Genomic DNA, 22,304 nt, shown 5'->3' on the forward strand with positions numbered 1-22,304 from the left:
AGGCACTCCTGTAGGAGCCTCCCGTGACTCCTCCCCTACCAGTCCCCTCCATCTGTCTCTAATCCTCCACCATCTAGGTTAGCTCAATCGTCTCCCTCAACCCCTCAGTCTCAATAATCGGAGGTATACTCGTATGTTAGGATTTATGCCCTTCATGAAATCCCCCTCAACAGTCCCAACAACTCAAATCTCTCTATATGCTCCATGATGGTCCCCTCTTGAGACAAGACGAAGAATTTCTCGTGTAGGTCTCCTTCCCGAATAGCTCATTTAACAATCAGAGGTCTACCCATATGTCGGGTTTTAGGCCCTTCATGAAATTTTCCTCCAACACTGTCTCCAAATCCCCCTCAACCGCCACAACAACAACTCAAAAATTTCTATATACTCCATGATGGTCTCCTCTTAAGTCAAGGCAAAAAATTGCAAGCATAGGTATCCTTACCGAATGGCTTGAGGACACTCTAACAAGCAATCCTGAAACTCCTCCAAAGAGCTGATTAGATATCTAGCCTCCCTCTATTATAACCAAGTTAAGGCTTTCCCCTCCAAACATAGTCCTGCGGTCACGAGCTTCCACTTCTCATCCCACCTATTCACCGTGAAATACCTCTCCACCTAATATACCCACCACCCATGGGCATCTCTCCTTGAAATATATGCATCTTCAACTTCCTCACCCTAGCATCTCCACTCCAACTTCCTCTCCCTCCAACGGTTCCCCCCATGTATCGAGGGTAGGAATCTCACCTTTCTTCCATCCTAATTGCATGACCTGATCCCCATGGCTCGGCTCGACCCCCTTCATCTTCGGTCGCCCACTCCTCCTGCTCACCCAAAATGCCTCCCATAATGGTCGGCCACCACACCACTTTTATGATAAAATTCTCTCCTTGTTGTCCCCCCATCCAGAAACTCTGATCCACTTATTATCAGAGCCCTAAGAGGTGGCTCTTGATGAAAGAAACTCTCCTTGTCAAACTCCTCACATCCAATTTCCTTCCCTTAGATTCGGCCAAGGAAATCAAATCTTGGTTAGGGTTAGCAATCCGAATCGCTAGTGGATTGTTGGATTGGATCTCCATGAGCTTCCTCATCATCTCCTCCAACCCTCCAAATCGGCTTTCCATCTGATTCTTCATAGATGAAAAATCTTTCTTCGATGGTTGAGAACTTCTCCTCCATTCCAAATTTGATTTGCTTCACTCTCCTTCCAAGGCATCCACCTTCTTTACTGCCATCTCTCGAAAACTTCGCTCTAATACTAATTTGATGAAATTTGAAAGCAAAAATAGCAATTAGATAAGAATAAATTGCAAGAACACAAGTATGGGGGTTGATTTTTTATTACTCCTCCAATAATAACAAAAGATACAATTGATCTATAATTTGAGAGGTAGATCAACTCTCCCACAAGCCCTAGCAGTCGCTAGAAACAACTCTAAAGAGAACTATAGCAAATAAAAATCTCATCATGCCCATAAAACAACCCAATTAATCCTAATATAATCATTCTTACTTCCCTCCTAAATTTGAATTCAAATAAGTCTTCTTTTCCTAAATAAAAAATTTCCTAATTCAAATTAGTGCTCTTTTCTTAAACTAAAACCTTCATAAACAGCTCCCCCTTGATTCCTCCTTATGACATAATGAGCAATAACTCCTCTGGGCTCCACAAAGGGGGCCGAACTTTCCCCTCCTGCTATAGCTCCGCCCAGCCACATGGTTGGTTAGGTCGGGGCTAGGTGTAAAACCTGCAAAATGTCATTTTAGACCTCGCACGCTTTTCAAAGCGCCGCGGCGAGTTTTAAGTGAAAAATTCAAGGTTGTTGGTTTTCAACGGAAATATTTTTATAAAATTCTACGAAAAATTTGGAGCGAATTGATATATAGAACTTATATCTAATTTCTCTTAATTTGAGAGATAAAAATTTCCAAAGTCTAATATTACCCAAAGTACCCTTAGTCAATACTAAAGAAAATATGGTTTAAGTGAGGGTATTTGTGTCTTTATGCAATGGAACTAGCCCCCATCCCTCCTAAGGGGACCGAATACCCCCCTGTTTGCTCGTTCGGCCGAAACCGAGAGAAAGGCAGACGGAAGAGACGGAGAAGGGAGAGGCGACAGGCGGCTCCGGCGACCTTTTCCGGCGAGAAATTTTGGGGAAATCAAAGAGTAAGTAAAGGGAAAGAAAAGGTATGTCATAGAATTATGACTTTCCCTCTCTTTCTCAAGATTTCTGGAAAGAGAAATTTTAGGGTTTTCTCCAAAAATTATTTTCTTTCAAAATACCTTCACAAAGATGTTTCCTAATGATTTTTGGAAGATAATTATAGACTTTGGTTTAAGTTTTATAAGAATAAATTGTGTTTTGTAAATTAGGTTTTTGAATAAATGAGATATTTCTTTGAGAAAAGTTTTAGGGAAGGGTTAAGGGAAGTTTTTAAACCATAATGTGAGATGTTTGTATGAAAAATATGAATTTTTGGAAGATAGGGTTTCACTCAAAAATTGTTTTCTTTGGAAATGCCTTCACAAAAGAAGTTCCTATTAACCTAAGAAAGCTTCTAATGGGAAAATAATGTAGGGTTGTGAAAAGTTTTGATTTTTGAAATTTAGGACTTTTTCCCTAATCATAGAATTTTGATCCCTATAGTTCTAATGGGCTTTTGAAAGGATTTTAGAAACTATTATAGGGTTTTTTTTTAATGAAATGCAAGTTTTTAATAATTTTGATTTACTTTAATCTGGAAATTTATGATATTTTAATTGTATTTTGAGTGAGGGATATCATGAATGGTGGAGGGGTTTAATGTGAAATCATAAACATAATATTAGGAATAACTCTTTATAAACTTAGAGTAAAGATTTAGGAAATTGTGTAGGGACTAGTTTACTTATGCATTTTTATATGTCTCTTCTAGATATTAACCGTGTGAAAGAAAAGGATTTCACCGGACAAACGAAAGAGGTGCACGAGTGAGTAAGTGGAATGGACATTCTTCTAAATTTAGAAAACTCTTCTTTCATGCAAATACATAAAAATGACAATTTCTTTTATGCTCATTATGATATTCTTATGACTCATATTCCCTTGTATAGGTTCATGGACACTTGATGCAAATGTAAAGGTTTCTTTTATGCAATTGTACAACTTATGAATGAATCACATGCCCTTTTCTTTACTTGTACTACACATGTTTTTCTCTTTATATACAAATAAATACATGAGCATAACAAGCATGTATATCCCTATGAAAACATACACTTGAATAGTTTATGAATAGTTTACATAAAGCATCTCTTATGATTATATAAGTATTAAGTGTATGTGCATGTTAACGCGAAAGTATCACATGGTAAAGGGAGCTCTTTGAGCAATGGTAAAGGAGGCTCTTATGAGTCATGGTAAAGGATGGTTCTTATGAACCAATGGTAAAGGAATGGTCAATTTCATGTACCTGATCAGTACAAGTGATACTTCCAAGATGGGTGTTATATTTACATATTAAGCTACTATGAACATTTCATATTCATGTTATATGCATTTGAGATTATCATTTGAAGCATAATATTTTAAAAGGAAGAATGAAAATGTTATGAAAGAAATAAGAACTTGAAGGTTGAAGTAAAGACATTCATCTCCTTAAAATAAAAGTTGCTACATGTTGATGATTCTTTTGTTAAAATGCCAATGCATGTTATATTTTTCTTCTCTTGACTTTAAATTTAATTGAATTTCATTTGCACCTATTGAGTTGTGACTCACCCATGTTGTGGGATACTTTTCAGGAGGATCTAGTAAAGGATAGATGGCGGATAGACCTCCCCTCACGTACCGTCGTAGGGAGACGACGGGCGGTAGGTTTTGTTTTATTATTTTGATGTTTGAATAGAAGGATTAGAACCATCAACGTGCTTTGGTATTTTAACAAAAGAATAATCAACATATATCAACTTTTATTTTAAGGAGATGCATGTCTTTACCTCAACCTTTAAGTTCTTATTCATTTCATAACATTTTCATTCTTCTTTTTAAAATATTATGCCTCAAATGATAGTCTCAAATGCATATAACATGAATATGAAATGTTCATAATAGCTTAATATGTAAATATAACACCCGTCTCGGAAGTATCACTTGTACTGATCAGGTACATAAAATTAGTCATTCATTTACCATTGGTTCATAAAAATCATCCTTTATCATAGCTCATAAGAGCCTCCTTTACCATGGCTCATAAAAGCCTCCTTTATTATTTGATACTTCTGCGTCAACATACACATACACTTAATACTTACATATTCATAAGAGATGCTTTAGTAAACTATTCAAATATATGCTTTCATAATGATATACATGTTTGCTATGCTTATGTGTTCATTTGCATGTAAATGAATGATAAGTGTAATACATATAAAGAAAAGAGCATGAGAATCATTCATGAGTTGTTCAATTGTATAAAAGAAACCTTTACATTTGCATCAAGTGTTCATGAACTTATACAAGGGAACATGAGTCAAAAGAATATCATAATGAGCATAAGAGAAATTGCTATTTCTATGTATTTGCATGAAAGAAGAATTTTCTAAATTTAGAAGAATGTCCATTCCACCTACCCCAACTCGTGCACATCTTTCGTTTGTCCGGTCAAATCCTTTCCTTCCACACGATTAATATCTAGAAGAGACATACAAAAATGCATAAGTAAATTAGTCCCTACACAATTTCCTAAATCCTTAATCTAAGGTAATAAAGAGTTCTTTCTAATGTCATGTCTATGATTTCACATTAAACCCCTCCACCATCTATGATATCCCTCACTCAAAATACAATTAAAATATCATTAATTTTTGAATTAGAGTAAACCAAAATTATGAAAAACTTGCATTACATGAAAAAGCCCTACAATAGTCTCTAAAATCCTTCCAAAAGCCCATTAGAACTATGAGGATAAACATTTCCTTAATTAGGGAAAAACCGTAAATTTCAAAACTCAAAAACTTGCATCAACCTTACAATGTTTTCCCATAAAAACTTCCCTATGTCGTTAGAAACATCTCTTGTGAAAGCATTTCCAAAGAAGAACAATTTTAAGTAAAATCCTAATTTCCAAAATTCGTATTTTCATAAAAACAACTCACATTAGGGTTTAAAAACATCCCTTAACCCTTCCCTAAACTTTTCTCAAATGAATCTTAAAGAAAGCTCAAGTTTTCCTAAAACCCTAATTTCATTTCTTTAGAGAAAACTCAAGGAAAGAAGGAGAAAACTCAAGCAAACATTTTACCTTAGCATTCCCTTGGATTTCCCTATGATTTTCTCCGCGAACGACCGCCGGAAACTGCCGCCCGAAGCTTCCTAGTCGCCTTGCCCGTTCGCCTATCCCTCTCCTATGTCCGCTCGGTTTGGGCGAAATGAATGAATGGGGGAGAGTGGGGAGGTTTTGGTTTGCCTAATAGGGAGAAATGGGATTGGCCAAATGACCTAATTGCCCTCACTTAAGCAAATTCGACCTTTTAAAAGCTTAGGGGTAAAGTTGGCATTTCTGATCTTCCGAATTTAATAATTCCCAAAATACTCATAATTTAATATGGGTTATATATATCAAAACGATCAGAATTTTGCGTAGGATTTTATAAAAATATTCCCGTCGAAAACCGACAACCTTGAATTTTTCACTTAAAATTCGTTGCGGCGCTTTGAAAAGTGTGCGAGGTCTAAAATGGCATTTTGCGGGTTTTACAATCAGGGCTGGTCTAGGCTAGGCGTATCATAATGCTGGAGGGTTTCTAGCAATGGAAGGGTTGGACAGGGACTATGCTTGCTGCAGGGGTGGTAGAGACGAAGACTACAAGCATGGCGGCTGTGTTGTGGAGGAACAAACGGTGGAGGAGGACGACCACCACCTGGAAGAGACTACAAGATATAGAGGAAAAAACAAAACCAGAAAATCAATTTTTGAAATTTTTATTTCTAATAAAAAACTGAACTACAATAGAAAGAGGAAACTCTATGTATAAGAATTGAGCCCCTTTATGACTAGGATAGGATAAGAGCTAATTCTATTGATGACTAGGATAACAACCAATAGGATTAAACATAAAAAATCTAAGTTGGGCCGGTAGATGAAACCAGTTGGCTAAACCAACCAGTCTTGGTAGCACCAACATCACTGACTTTGGAATCATTCAAGTGTTCATTTTAATTTATAGAATGAATATGTAAATGCAGACCGATAAATGAATCAATCTTTTGATATTGCTGCATCTTAATCAAGATCACATTCACACAAACAATCAGGGTCGGCCATACAAATTCTTTGCTACCACTCTATTATCTCAAGGGCTGTAGTTGGGGTATTAAAGTAAGATTGCAAGCTTATAAAGAGAGATGGAAAACTTAGCTGGTGGCGACAGAATGCTGTGCCACCTAACTTAAAGGACTTAAGCAAACAATCATATCGATCAAAAGTAAAAAAAAATTAAAGTCGGTCCCAACCTTCAGCTTATCTTCAAGCTCTTTGACTTGATTTGATAGCATTCCAATTTCATGAACGATCATATCTGCCATATCTGGGTCACTCGTTTCCTCTTTTGCTAGAGCTATAAGAAAAACACAAGAAGAACTTTATCATATGCAAATAGAAGTAAAAACATGACAAACAGTGACCAACCTATTGTTTCTGCTAGTTGTTTCTCACAATCCTTAAGCTTCTTGTAGTAAGCTACGACCTGTCACTTCAGTAAAAAATGGATAAATAAATAAATAGCCTATACAAAGGAAATGTTTTCAAGCTCAATGTGAAATGCTATAGAAATATCGTTACAAGGAATCTTATAAGAAAGGCTTGCCTCATCAAGTTCTGCCACAGATTGTGCGAGCTTTTGATACTCGCTAGGATTAGATACAATATCAGGATCAGCGAGCTTGCTCTGCAGTGCAAGCAAAAATGCTAAATCATTCTTATGAAAAGTATAAAAGATTATTCCAATACAAAATACAAGGCAGTTAAGCCGGTTGGATTCAAATGGAATAAAGAATATATTTCATGCCTCGAAGCTAGCGCTATGCACTTTGCCATGTGAAGTTCATGCAGTGCATTTCAAATTATGAAATAAAACAATTCATGTAGATTAACTTAGCTTGGATTGGGTCAATGTCTACAAAAAAATAGGTTAACGCCCCATCCTAAGGAGAGAGAAGAAATATAGGCAAGACTATTGTGTGACTAAAGGAAAAATAACTCTGTATTATTCACTAGAGGGTTCCATTATTTATATCAGAAAAATCAAACAATAGACCAAAGTACAACAAAATAAATATACTCCATTAACCATATTTAGAGAAGTTAACTAAAATGATTTTTCCTACATTAACAATACATCCTCTCAAGCTAAAGCATATATAAATTAGCTCAAGATTATTAGATAGATTGAAGACTAAAGTGAATATATATCAATGCTAAAAATATTCTTCAAATTTTCAGAGTTGGGAATGTGAGAAAAAACCTTCATTGATCTCAAATAAAGTGGCAGTCAACATCAATGTGTTTTATTTGTTAGATTTCTTTTCCCTGCAAATTTATTTGGCCAGTTCAGTTTCTTTTTTTTTTTAATCTGAAAGTCAAACTGTGTTTCTTTGCTATGTTACCATAATTTATCCTGCTCTACCGTCATGATTTTCTAGCTTGAGCAACTAGGGCCAAATATATGTATCGCAGCCTAGTTAGTCTCAGATTTCTCCTCATAGGTAGGAGAGAGACGAACAATCAAGTGGGCAATACTGAAGTAGTTAACTAGTTAATTCAATTTAGCTAGGTAACTAGATGTCAATTTTACTGGCTATGAGTAACATGTTTGGAGAACTTGCTCATACCTATCCGCCAATCTGTCTTGCTTTTTATAAAATTTTGATAATGCACGTTTATAATGAGAAGTTTTCAGTCATATTCCCAACAAAAGGCCAAATTCTCAATCATCCCAACAAAAAAATAAAATAAAATAAAAATTTTATAACAGCTTAACAGCCAAAAAAATTCATGTGTTGATAGCGCGTACTGATAAATCTTTCCAGGTTCTTTCAGCAGACTCCAACTTCGTGAGCAAATAAGGTGCCTGCAGGGAACCAATAACTTAAGGTATCCTTCTAAAATGTTAATATAAGACATCAAAAAAGTGGTAGAAAAGTAATTCAAGTGAATATAACATGCACGGTAAATAATATCCGTACTAAAATATAGAGGGCGAGAGGCATGAGCCAACATGTCCATTATAAAAGGAAAAGCTACACTTAGCATCATATCTCAATAAGAGAAAGGTAACCATTTGCTTTAAGTAACGAAGGATACAATGTGATTTAAAAAAGGATCATTAAAATCTTGGGAACACAAACATGTTTTGACGCTCATCCAGGAGCAAAAGGAAAACTTGATAATTGAGACACCAAGAAATATGGCCAAAATCTAGCTCTGTTGGTTGGGATGATACAATTCATCAAAACCTACGAAATACTGCAAGAGGAAACATTAACTGAGCAGATAATCAAGCATGGTTTTCCATTTAGGTTACAGTTTGTTATTCGTTGTCATGGAGAGATAATTACTATGAAGGGAGGATAGGAAAGGAAGAGGGGTAGACCAAAGATACATAAAGAAATAAGACCAGAAGATTTTCGAAGGGAATACTACATCGCTTATTAGATTTCAAAGATTGTAAAGTTATGTCGAGTGAAAGTTTATGTGTCCAACATCGCTTATTAGTTTTAGACTTTAAGATGAAGGGGCAGAATAGAAAAAAGAAAGTAAAATGTTATTCTAAGATTAAATTAAAGTATTTAAAAAACACTAACAAAAATATTTTTAAGAGTAAAATTCTAGATCTTAAGATTTTATATGTGCATAAAAAAGTTAATATTATGTGGAAAAAAATAGCTAATGATATTAAGAATGTTGTAAAGGACGTGCTTGAAGTGTCAGAAAGAAAATGTCTTATTAGTAAAATAAGTTGGCGGTGGAATCAAAATGTACAAGAGAAGATAAAAATTAAGAAGCTTTGTTTAGTTTGTTATAAAAAACTGGTTTAGATGTAAGAACTCTAAAAATTGGGAAAAATATAATGAGGTTTGTAAGGAGTCAAAGAAAATAATATGTGATGCTACAATTTTAGCTTTTGATGATCTATATAATATATTAAATACTAATGAGGGCGAAAGATATATGTATAAATTAGCCAAACAAAGAGATGGTAGTACTAAAAATTTAGTTCAAGTGAAGTGCATTAAGGATGAAGATAAAAAAATGCTTTTATCACACGAAAATATTCAAGAAAGGTGGATGAGATATTTTGCTAAGCTTTCAATGAAGATTGTGAGAATACGATTGACTTTAGTGACCTTAGTACCCTAAATAAAAATTATTATTTTTGTTTATATTGGGTTATTAGTAAACCGAAGTTAAAGAGATTTTAAAGAAAATGAAGTGTAGAAAAACTATTGAACCTGAGAATATTTCAATAGAGTTGTGAAAATGCTAAGGAAATGAACGGATTTCTTGACTTACTAAACTTTTTAATATTATTTTGAAGACTAAAAAAATGTTAGATGAGTTGAGTTACGTTGATTCCTATTTTTAAAAATAAAGATGGCACAAGATTGTGGAAATTATAAAGGAATTAAGTTAATGTGTCATACTTTAAAACCATGGGAGAGAATTATGGAGATAGGTTATGACGTGATACTAATGTTTCTCAAAATCAATTTGGATTCATGTCAGGTAGGTCACTATGGAAGTTATACATTTAGTGAGAGGTTTGATGGAGAAGTATAGAGAGAAAAAGGAGGATCTACATATGATATTTATTGATTTAGAGAAAGCTTATAATAAAGTTCCAAGAGAAGTGCTATGAAGAGTTTTAGAAAATAAATGGGTTAATAATGATTATACTCAAGTCATTAAGGATATGTATGCAGGAGATGTTACTTATGTTTAAACACAAGGAGGTTAGACCAACTATTTTCCTATTTTAGTTGGATTACATCAAGGATCTGCCTTAAGCTCGTATCCTTTTTCTTTAGTCATGGATGTTCTTACTAAACATTTGTAAGAGGATGTACCATGGTGTATGTTTTTTTGCTAATGATATTCTTCTTGTGGATAAGACTAGAGAGGGAGTTGAAGGTAAACTTGAATTATGGAGGTCAAGCTTAGAGTCTAATGGTTTTTGTTTGAGTAGATCTAAAATTAAATGCATGGAATATAAGTTTAGTAGTAATAGATCTAGTGGGGGGATTGCGATATTGGGCAATCAAGTCATTAACTATGTTGCACCGATACGGATACGGCGACACGGATATGACACGATATGGATACGGGACACGTCAATTCTTAAAAATACAGGATACGGATACGACGCGGATACGACATTATAATATATAAATCATACATAAAAATTAAGAAAGTAATCACAACATGATGAGGATGAAACTTGGCCAAGCAATTTTATGGCGATTGTTTGAAGTAGAGGTGCTGAAGCTCCATGTATAATCCACCACATTTTCGGATCAATTCTCCACCTATCACGCAATGACTCTTGGTCACCAAAGTCCTCTAAATAATCAAAAAATTTATCAAGCTCAATATTGACACTTCTTCTCTCCTCCTCATTTGGAAAATAACGCTTTAAAGATGTCTTCATCATATTTGAAATTTCTAAATCTTTCTGTGGAGAAACTCTTTGATGATCCACTTGAAGATATTTTTTAGTTGAATATATTCAAAAAATATTAAAATAAAATAATGAAAAAAATGTTGAAATTAATAAACAAAAAATTGTGAATTAATAATGAAAAATGTTGAATATTATCTGGGATTTAGAGAATGAGTCAAGTAATGTAAAGGTGTATTATTTTTGCTCCACCTATCTTCTAGAATAGCATAAATAACATCCTAGAAGTTTGAGTCTTCATAAAGTGTATTCCTCTCATGTCTATATATAATTTCTTTTACTTTGGCTAGCATTGAATCACACATCTAATAAATGAGATGTAAACAATACTTATCCGTATTAGCTACTCTCAACATCTCATAAATTGGATATGTGAAAATTATGATGTATTCAATCTCATCCCACCATAAATCATCTAATAGCTTCTCCTTTACATATCTAGCCTTTCCAACATCATCTTCCCTATAACATGATCATTTGTCACTAATCACCATAGCTTGAAGAGCATTTTTTTAATTTTTTTTTAAATATTCTCAACATCATTATAATTGAGGCAAACCGAGTTTCAGCAACTGCATGTATCTTCAAATTAGAGAAATCATTGAACATAAAGAGTCTCATGGAGTGATTTATAATAAAATTTTTAATTACAACTGCATCTCCAACAATTATTGTGATCCAATGACATTAATTATAGGTGATTTTGTTTGTCTCGGTATTCTTAAATGCACAAATATTCTTCAAGGCAAGATTAAGCGTATACACAATACATGATGTTCAGAAAATATGAGGATATGCTTGCTCTGCAAGTAGACTATCACGACCCGACCCGGCTATCCCGAGTTAACGAGGCGGGAGCAAAAAGGTCGTACAGAAAAACATAAATAAACATAAACCATTTATATTAATGCTTTAAACATCATCCAAATATTAATTGAAAGAGCCACTAAAATTACACCCGAAATGAAATAAAAGTACCAAACCATTAACTGTCTCAAATAACTACTAAACTTTAAACATTCATTACATAAACTCCAAACTTTAAATTCAAACCCACGAACTGCATGGAAAAATAAACTTAGACTCAAACTAAAACATAACAAGGAACCTTTCATCCTCCTGAGGTCCCCTATGACGATAAGTGTAAGGTCGTCGTGCAGCCATTACTTTTCTCCTGAAAAAAATTTCCAAACGAGGAATGAGACAACGCTCAGCAGGTAACATGTATTCATCTCAAATTCATGACTTAAATAAAAATAATACATTTATTTCTTTTGGGAAAAATAGAATCAAACATTGATAAGCATAAATTGAATATCATTTTCATACAAGAGTTATATAATCATTTTCTTAAAGCTTTTCATTTTCATAAATATTTCCTTTCATCAACTTTTCTTTTCATCAAATCCTTTCATTTATATGCATCAAATACTTTAATCATAAAATATTCACCCGTCCCGGAAGCACCAATTTTCGTACTGATCAGGTACGCAGTCATATTTTAGGCCATTTCCTTTACCATTTGGCTCCGAAGAACCCCATTACCATTTGGCTCCGAAGAACCCCATTACCATTTGGCTTATGAAAGCCCCATTACCATTTGTTTGGTACTTCCGGATCAACATGCATATGCAATCTAATATATCTTATAGGGTTAAATTATTCAGAAATTCATAAGTGTCCGTTCAATTCTTTCATGCATAAATGTTTTCCAGGTTTATCAAGAATTCAAGTATGATACATTAAGCAATTATAAAGTCATTCTTACGTACTAATACAAATCAATTTTGACATATAAAAATTTGCATGAAAAAGGACATTTATAAGCTGAACATAGTTTGCTTAACATAAAAGAGAATTTAAATAATTTAGAGACATGAATCTGATTTAAATACAAGTACCTACCTCAATTTAAACACTGTACATCGCTTCGATGCAAGTCCTTCTCCTTAAACTTGACGATCACTACCTAAGAAAGTTTATAAAGTAAACCTGTCACAATTAGAAATCAATTTTCTTAAGTCTAAAAGCTAAACCCGACATTTTTCCTTTTAACCATTCCTAACGAAAATTAAGGATAATTAATTAAATAAACATTGATTTTCGGATTTAATAAATACCTAAATTTTGAAAAATCATAAATCTTCAATTTCACTAAAATATTGATTCTAAATTGATCCTTAACATATTATAATAATAATATAATAATTTTCGGATTAAAATAATCAAAATAATTCATTAAAATTAAAAATTTACTAAAACCCTAATTTTTCTTCATTTAAGCATTTCTAATAAACTTAGGATTAACATTTATAAAGGGGATTCGTCAAAATTCTAAATGTAAGAAAAACCCTAATTTTTCTTTCTCCAAAATTCTCTTAAATCTTTACATTCTCATTGCTAAAACATTCCTCTAATCCTCCTTTAAAGTTTTCGTAAAGAAATTGCGAAAGAAAAACGAAATTTTTTACAAAACCCTTTGTTATCTTCAATATTGGTCTCTGATGGACCATCATCAGACCTAATTCCTACACCACTAGAGCTCATTATCCTACGAAGGATTGACACAAATTAATCCACATAAATTTAAAACATGAAAATTTTTAATTAAAAGTGTATATATGTTGTGCCTATGCCAGGTCTTCTAGGGGGGCGCTACCCCGTGTTGGTACCATTCGGTACCCCTCTATACCGAACAGTACGAGCGGTACCGAGTTCTGGTGCCGAGCAGTACCAAGTTCCGGTGCCGAGCGGTACCAAATTCCGGTGCCGAGCGGTACCGAGTTCCGGTGCCGAGCGGTACCGAGTACTGAGCGATACCGAGCAGTACCGAGTTTTGGTACCGAGCCTACGATTAAGAAAATGAAGAACGAGGAAAATGAACCTTCAATGTTCATGTTGCCTTCACTGTTCGTGTTGTCGAGTCGCTCCGTCGACGAAGGATCATGTCGGCTTTAATGCTCGCGTCGTTGAGCCTCTTTGTCGACGAAGGATGATCCTGTCCACTTCTATGCTCGCGTCGTCAAGCCGCTCCTTTGACTATAACGAAGAAGACGAACACCTATGTGGAAACGAAAAACCTAGCTTGCCGAAATGTTTAAGCCGCATAAATGAATAAGGATATTGAGCGGATAACCAAAATGAATAGGAAAAATTACAGCTCTGCTTTTTTTTCATTTTTTAATAGGACATGACAAAGTCGTATCCGACACGCGTGTCCGGTCAAACTTAAATAATATTTTAATTGGACATGACAAAGTCGTATCTGACACGTATTCGTGTTGTACCGTAGGCATATCCGTATCCAATATGTGTCTGGCATGCCTCGTAAATAGGCGTATCCGTGCAACATAGGTCATTAATAAACGTACATATTTTAGATATCTTTGATCTATTGTTCAGAGTGATGGTGAAAAAGATGGGAATATTATTAGTAGAATTCAGGTTGAATGGTTGAAATAGAGGAATGCATCTGGCTTGTTGTGTGATAGAAAAGCACCCGTCAAATTTAAGGGAAAATTATATAAGATGGAGGTGAGATATATAATATTTTATGGCGTTGAATGTCGGCCATTAAAAGAGAAGCATAATATTAAGTTAAGTGTTACAGAGATGAGAATCAGAGATGAGAATGTTGGGGTGGATGAGTGGCTTTACTCTTAGAGACAATATATGAAACGAGCATATACGTGAAAAGATTGGAGTAGCTCCAATGGCATATAAGATTAGAGAGAGCCGTCTTAGATGGTTTGGTCACATAAAATGGCAGCCTTCCAATCCGGTTAGGAGAGTAAATTTATTAGATTTGGCTTATGTTAAGAAATGTAGAGTTAGACCTAAAAAGACTTGATTTGAAAATATTAGAAATGACTTTCTTTATTAGATATAAATGAGAATTTGACTCTTAATAGGACACAATAGAGAAAAAGTGTTCATGCAGCTGACCCCACGTAGTGAGATAAAAGCTTGATGTTGTTGTTGTATACTACAAACTACAACTAGCACCATATATGAAATACAACATAAATTAATGCTGATGGACTTACAAAACTGATCACAACTAGAAGGGATAATGCTAATAATGGTGATGATGATAAGAAATAATTATCATTCAGGTTAAAAGTTGTTATTCTTTCTAGGGTTTCACTAGATTCATCAACTCATGCTTTTTCATAAAAATGAGGTCATACACAACACCAACAAATTTATGTGCCATTAAATAACCGCAATGATACAGTTTAAATGATCTGCTTCAGTTGCAAGAGACCAGAGATATGAATGACATGGACTAAACACTATTTCTAGTGGGGCAGTCAGGTCTTAAGATATGTAGCAACATCCTTCTCTTTGGAAGTATACTGAGTTCCATGAAGGCGTTGAATCTGCATTAGAAATTAGTTGGTATATGACTTCATGGATGCATATAGTTGTGGATACTTGTTTCATACTTCAAAAAACAATAGCCTTTTTGGATAACATATAATTGACACTTTTTTGGATATATGTAAATGACTTTATATATGACAAAGGACAATGAAGATTTTTTTTCCATAGAACTTTGGCATCATAGCCAGAAATATTGTTGCCTTGTAATTTTTTATCCGCAATGCTTACAAAGCAAAACAAATTTTAAGATGAATCATTATATAATTTTTCAACTATTAATTAGTCCATAAAGTTATATGTGTGTATGTTTATCTATACTGCTATTAAAAGGGACTTATATTCTATCAAAAGAGAATGACAATCTTTCATTTAAATAAAGAATCCCATCCCCAAAATGACAATCTACATTGTTTAAATTATTTTAGTAAGTCCTGAAGATTCATCTAACATTAAAAAATTGACCAACTAATACACTGGATATCTGGCTTGCAATTTGGGAACATGCACAAAAGCATTTGGTACCAAAGGATATTAATAAAGAACATTCCACTTCCATTGATTTGGTCATAAGTGATGCATTGTGCCATAAAAACCAAGGTTGTCAATGGGCAGACAGAATACAACAAGGAGTTTTGATCTCTTTGAAGCACAAACAAAGTGCACAATGTTTGAGGTGGGACACCGAGTATGCGGTGAATCAAAGAATGGACTACAAAAATAAAATAAAAAATGTAACCTAGCTTTTAAGAGAGACAAACAAAGTAGTCATCATTGGATGTTTCACAGGTGGCAGTGGTGTAGAAACAATCATGGAAGAAGTAACCATAGATGTGAAGGCAAATGAAACAATTTTCAGAACAATGGAAATAATAACAGTAGAAGGTTGTAAGGAATAATGAGAGCATAGCTTAAGAAGAAGAAATAGGAATCCCTTGAACAAACTCCACTCGTGATTTTTTCTAGTTGACTCAATGGAGATATCCATCGTCTGTAAAAGAGAAGAGCTTGTTTTAATGGCCTAAACCATTGATGAGGAAACGCCAACTGTAATGGTCTACTACAATGGAGAGGACCTTACAGCTTGCTTCCTCCGTACAAAGTGAGTGGGGCTCTTTTGGAAAGATATTAGAAGCCTTCAATTTATACAAAATACAACCATAAGCAGGCAGTGGAAGACAATGGAGAAATTAAACTAAAAAATGTCTTTGAAATTTATAATATGATAAACTCACAGGGTTTTAATATAGTTCCCTGTTTATTCAATTTTATCACTATATCAGATATGTTCTAATTCAGAATATGACCACCAATCCAGTCTACTTTTCAAAAACATGGTACAAAGTGAGGCTCAAGCATTAAAAACACCTCCCAGTGGACAACATCACTAAGATGTTGCGTAGGAGAGAGGCTTGGTGTAAGACTCCTAATCACTTGTATCTGTGATGTAATTTATTTATATTTTTTAAAGCATAAACAACCTCATTATGTGATGGAGGCCTGCGAATACAATAATAGGGAAGAGAGAATGAGTGATGAAGAGGATGAAATAGATAATAACGTAGATTAGATTAATCTTGTACCATGGAGGTTGCACATAAGTTTTTATTTGCTTTTTTTCAATTTGAATCACAACTACTGAGCCTTACAGAAACTTTATTTAAGAAAATCTATTTGAAAAGGTATTATCATTTTAGCATTTAAGGGTCCACTCGTTCCTTGCATTCAGTTCAGTGACAGATCAACAGAGACTCTAGTTCCCCGGCTCGTTCTTGGGTTATAGAACTCATTCTCTATTTCTCTTTCAAAGCATTGTGATCCTAGATGGCACGAGTAAAGTTCAGCTAATTTCCACCAAACAAAACAAATTCACACAAGTAAATAAATCATGAATATTCTGACCACGTTGAATGCCATATTCGATTTCCATACAGAAATAGATGCAGTATCATCATCAGATACATGTAGAGATTTCACTTTCACTCAAAGAAGTAACTTTTATCATCCATTAGATTATTTACCACCATTAAAGTTTATAGCATAAACAATCACTGCAGGTACAATCCGCTCAGATAACCACGTTATAAAACTCAAACATTATAAAGTGGAATAACCAAATCAGTAGCAAGTATGCAATCTGACAAGGAAAACTTACTTGCAAAATTCTGAAATATTCACAGTTATGTAAGGAAATTCGAAGAGAATGAGAAAGATACATGCGGAAAGAGATTTGATTTCAAACAATCCTGGAGAAACTTACGGCCATACAAACAATCCTGGAGGGTTTGGCTCCCAAAGGAGGCAAAGAAACGAGTGAACCTCTCACTGCCCTCTTCCCCATTCGGCCGCGGGGGTACTTCAATGGGGAAGTTATCCTCCTTGACAGAGCAAGGAATCGCGCCCCCGAGTTCGCTGAAAAGCTATCCATTTACTGGGCTTCGAAGGAAAAAGGGAGGGAGCAAGGGAGGTAGACTGGCCCGCATGACAAGAGGAGAGGATTATAAATACCATTAACCAAAAAAATAGCTCCTTACAATTTAACTTCTATACGATTTAATAAATTTTAAAATTCACATTTAATAAATTTTGAGATTATCAAAATTCAAAATTATTTGATGTGATAATTATTTGGGGACGAGTGGTGGTGGCGGTGATAGTGGTGGCCATGACGGTGTTCATGGTGATGGGCCGATGGCGTTGTGACAATGACCGACGACGAGTGATAGTGATGATAGCGATGACTAGAATAAGGAGTGTTGGGATGGCGACGATAGCCTCCGATAGTGGTTGGCTACGGGCAACAATAAATGAGGTTGCTTTGCGGTGAGAAATGAACTAAAATATTTTACACTACATTCCTTTTATTTTATTCAGCATTTTTTTTCATATAATCAAACATCAATATAATCAAAATCAATACAAATAATTTATTTTTCACCTACTCTACTTCAAATCAAATAGGCCCTTATCTATTGATTTTAGGATTTAAATTTTATGAGAGATAAAACCTAAATTCTATTAAGTACTATAAATGAATGAGGTTTAAAATATCTTAAATTTAATTAATAATGGGCTGAAAAAATTTTATTAAGATAATATTATTTAAGGTCCCCATATTCATTTGATGGGATTTAAGATAAATTTTGTTTGAAATCCGCTGAATAGGATAGTAAAAATTCCTACAAATAAAAAGAAGCGATGTGATGGGTGGATAAGCAAAGTCCCCTCTAAATATTAAAAAAAAAAATTTGAGGGTGGGCATTTGCCCACCCTAAGCTATGGGTGGATCCGCCCATGGTGATGGCGTTGTGGCAATGACCGACGACGAGTGATAGTGATGATAGCGATGACTAGAATAAGGAGTGTTGGGATGGCGACGATAGCTGACGATAGTGGTTGGCTACGGGCAACAACAAATGAGGTTGCTTTGCGGTGAGAAATGAACTAAAATATTTTACAATACATTCCTTTAATTTTATTCAGCATTTTTTTTCATATAATCAAACATCAATATTATCAAAATCAATACAAATAATTTATTTTTCACCTACTCTACTTCAAATCAAATAGGCCCTTATCTATTTATTTTAGGATTTAAATTTTATGAGAGATAAAACCTAAATTCTATTAAGTACTATAAATGAATGAGGTTTAAAATATCTTAAATTTAATTAATAATGGGCTGAAAAAATTTATTAAGATAATATTATTTAAGGTCCCCATATTCATTTGATGGGATTTAAGATAAATTTTGTTTGAAATCCGCTGAATAGGATAGTAAAAATTCCTACAAATAAAAAGAAGCGATGTGATGGGTGGATAAGCAAAGAAAAAAAAGTATTTTATTTTGGCTAAACAAACAAATTTATAATAAATTGATGTGCTTTTTTATTATTTTGTTTATTTGTATATATTATATCATTGCACATCATAAAAAAATAAAATTTAGCTACCTCATTTGGGCTAATCCAACAATGTTTTTTAAATTTTATGTTATTTTTAATATTATTTTAATTTATAATGTTACGATATATCTTAACAAAAAAAAATGTGTTAAGTGTCCAAATGTATACATATTAAAGTTGTGTAGTTACACTTATTATGACCCGATTTGGTAAAGGTAATGTAATGAAAATTTTTGTATCATTTTTTTTTAGCCTACAGACACTGATAATGATCGTCAGATTCTTCATTAGATTTTATTATGCATTTTCTTTTACTGTTATATAGTCAAGAGCTTGTGATAGATTAGTGATTGTACTAATCTCCTAACTATTTATATTAATTTTGGGCATTACACTAAATGTACGAATAAAAAATCTATAATTTTTTTCCTTAGGAGTGTTACAATGCTGGATTTGGAACCTGTGGCATTATAGGAAAACGCGTTGTTACTGGTAGACAAAATCTGTCGGTAACACAAGAAATCCATTGGAAAATCCTTATTTCTAGAAAAATACTAGCGAAAACTACTCCGACGACAATTTACGCGTTGGAAAATCTATACCGGTGTAACATTTCCATCGAAAAAATTTTCGTTTTCTAACAGTTTTTTGGTGCAAAATTTAAGAAACCAACATCTTTTAAAGTGGAAAATTCTAGCATTTCTTCCGCCGGTATTTCTGGTGGATATTGTACGATGGAACAACCAATAGATAATATGCCACCCGTGACCGTCGCATGATTATCGACAGACAAAATCGGGGGATATACCGCCATAAATTTTGGCATAAAGGTACACCGAAAACAACGATTTAGTTTCATCATATCGTGTTGTCGGCAGTGTTTTCGGTGGATAATCTGTTGGAAATCTGTAATGTATACAGAATAATAATCATCTGATTTCTAAAATTGATTTTCACAAACCTGCATAGAAAAAATGCGATGTTATATACATTCAAACATCTAGCTCTAATCAAGAACATCACCAAGCATGCACTCAATAACAAAAACAAGAATAATATCATCAACAAACATCACCAAATATCTAATAATAAAGAAGTACATATGTCCATAAAATAAATAAGTAAATATATCTACAAATACATAATAATATATGTCCACAACATTAAAATAAAAATCTACTCTGATTCATTCTCCTCCACTATTGATGTTGTATTCTACTCACTTAATTGCTCCCTCATATTTTGTATTTCTCTAACATTTGAGTTTGTTGCAACTGCACCTGAGTGTGCTGCATCTCCATCTACTGCTGAATATGTATGTGTCATTCAAATTATGCTTTTCTTATCTTCTTTAGCTCGACTGCAAAGGTAGACCAATTGGCTATATAAAGACTCCTGGTATTTGCTGTGAAGCTAGAGCTATCAATTATCTATCCCTTATATGCATAGGCTTGCGAGCCTAAACTATATACTCTGTCGTGCTACATTCCTCCTACCGCTTGCGACCAAGAGAGATAGTCAGAATATTTTGTTGATCCACTAGAAGAACCTTCATCTACTACAGCCTGGCTCTCTCGAAGCCGTGTATACTCCTCCTATAAAAGTTAATAAAAATTTAAACAATTTATACATGACATAAAAAATTAAACTTATATACTTACATAGGCTCTCCTCCCTTGCTCATGAACCCATTTATGGTCCACCTATCGCTTGTGGGCATAACTATACAATTCAACATGGATCGATTCTCTACCCAATACCTTTTTTGTAACAAATATATATTATCATTCATATTAAAGTAAATTATTAAAAAAATTTAAAATTCCTTACCAAAATGTCTTGTGTGCTCAATATATGGAACAGAACCCCAATATGAAGGGAACTATTCATGCCCCCAACATCAGAAGCTTTGTTCTGTCTATTTTGATCCCTCCTCCTATTATAGTATGTGCTAACCCAAGCAATGTTCAACTCAGCCCTACACTCTCACCAATCCAGAGTGCTCGCTCACATGACTTTATAATATCTATAAACATGTCTCACATGTGAGTCGACCCACGCTTCTCAAAATTCTTTCTGATTTTATCATTATATTGTGACAGCAAAATAAATCTTTATGCATTTAAAAAAGTATAATAAAGAATATATATTTGTATTAGCTTATGTAAATAAGATATAATGCTTAATATATTTATATAATAACTAACCTCAAACTCTCTAAACCACAAGTCCCGTACTTCTTTCAGAACTTTCTTCCAAGAAATATAAGGAGCATCATGCCTGCTTCATAGAATATCTCGTATTTTATGTATTAGTTGCTTTGAAAGATGAAACCTGAAAATTATGTTAATTGTAAAAGAAATTTATTCAATTTTATTTGTATGTTTGAAATATAATTAGTACACACGTATCACCGTCAGTTTCAATTAACATGCAACCTCTATCAAATATTTCTTCAATACTTAATATAGGAGGAGGCTGTGACATCACCATTTTATTTTTAACAAAAGCATTCTTATTTTACCTGGATGGATGACCTGTGGGTAAGAACATACGATGACAATCGAACCAAGTGTTCTTCCCTCCATGCTTTAAAATGAATGATTTTATATATTCCATATAATATGGACAAGCTAATTTTTCAGAAGTGCTCCAACTTGAGAGCATGCCATACGTAGGAAAGTCACCAATGGTCCAAAGTAATACTGCCCTCATAATACAGTTTTGTTCGGTGGAGATCATATGTATTTACTCCATCTTCCCATAATAAATTTAAATCATCAATTAACGGTTATAAGAATACATCAATCTTTGCTTTTAGATTATGTGGCCTTGGAGTGATAAGCGTCAGAAACATGCAAGGAGTTGTCATACACAACTCTAGTTGAAGATTATATGGGGTGAGTATCACGGGCCAGTATGAGTAAGGTGAAGTAGACTGGCTAAGTGGAGTAAAACCACTACGCATAAACCCAATCTTATATTTTTTATTCTATGGCAAAGGTGGGATGTGTACGATTAAAGTGTTTTCAAGTTTTTGCTTTTGACTGATGTGTAATAAAAATTTCTTGTAAAATATATTCATTATGTCATCTCATATGTGCAACAGATCTCATGGATGCATATAATAATTATAATATAGGAATTATGGGTAAATAAAATATCCTACTGACTGGTACTTCATTCAGCTGTCTTTTTGTGATAGATTTTTGTTTAAATCTTAATGTATTATAATAAGTGCATGCAATTTTTGAATGATCATCTTTATAGAATAACATATATCTATTAAC

General features: G+C 33.9%; 1 protein-coding gene across 1 annotated transcript in view; it reads right to left on the reverse strand.

The window, feature by feature from the left end:
- Window positions 1-17,596, reverse strand: part of LOC110100159 (peptide chain release factor APG3, chloroplastic) — a 70,364-nt gene extending 52,768 nt beyond the window's left edge. Inside the window, exons 1-5 of the mRNA XM_028692027.1 lie at window positions 17,370-17,596; window positions 8,063-8,119; window positions 6,857-6,937; window positions 6,679-6,736; window positions 6,504-6,607 (exon numbers count right to left, since the gene is read on the reverse strand). Of these exons, the coding sequence (XP_028547860.1) occupies window positions 6,504-6,607; window positions 6,679-6,736; window positions 6,857-6,937; window positions 8,063-8,119; window positions 17,370-17,537 (468 nt within the window). The 5' untranslated portion in view covers window positions 17,538-17,596. The remainder of the gene's footprint in view (window positions 1-6,503; window positions 6,608-6,678; window positions 6,737-6,856; window positions 6,938-8,062; window positions 8,120-17,369) is intronic.
- Between the last annotated feature and the right edge of the window lie 4,708 nt (window positions 17,597-22,304).

The sequence above is a fragment of the Dendrobium catenatum genome, unplaced genomic scaffold, assembly GCF_001605985.2.
Source record: "Dendrobium catenatum unplaced genomic scaffold, ASM160598v2 original_scaffold_105874, whole genome shotgun sequence".
Classification (NCBI taxonomy): domain Eukaryota; kingdom Viridiplantae; phylum Streptophyta; class Magnoliopsida; order Asparagales; family Orchidaceae; genus Dendrobium; species Dendrobium catenatum.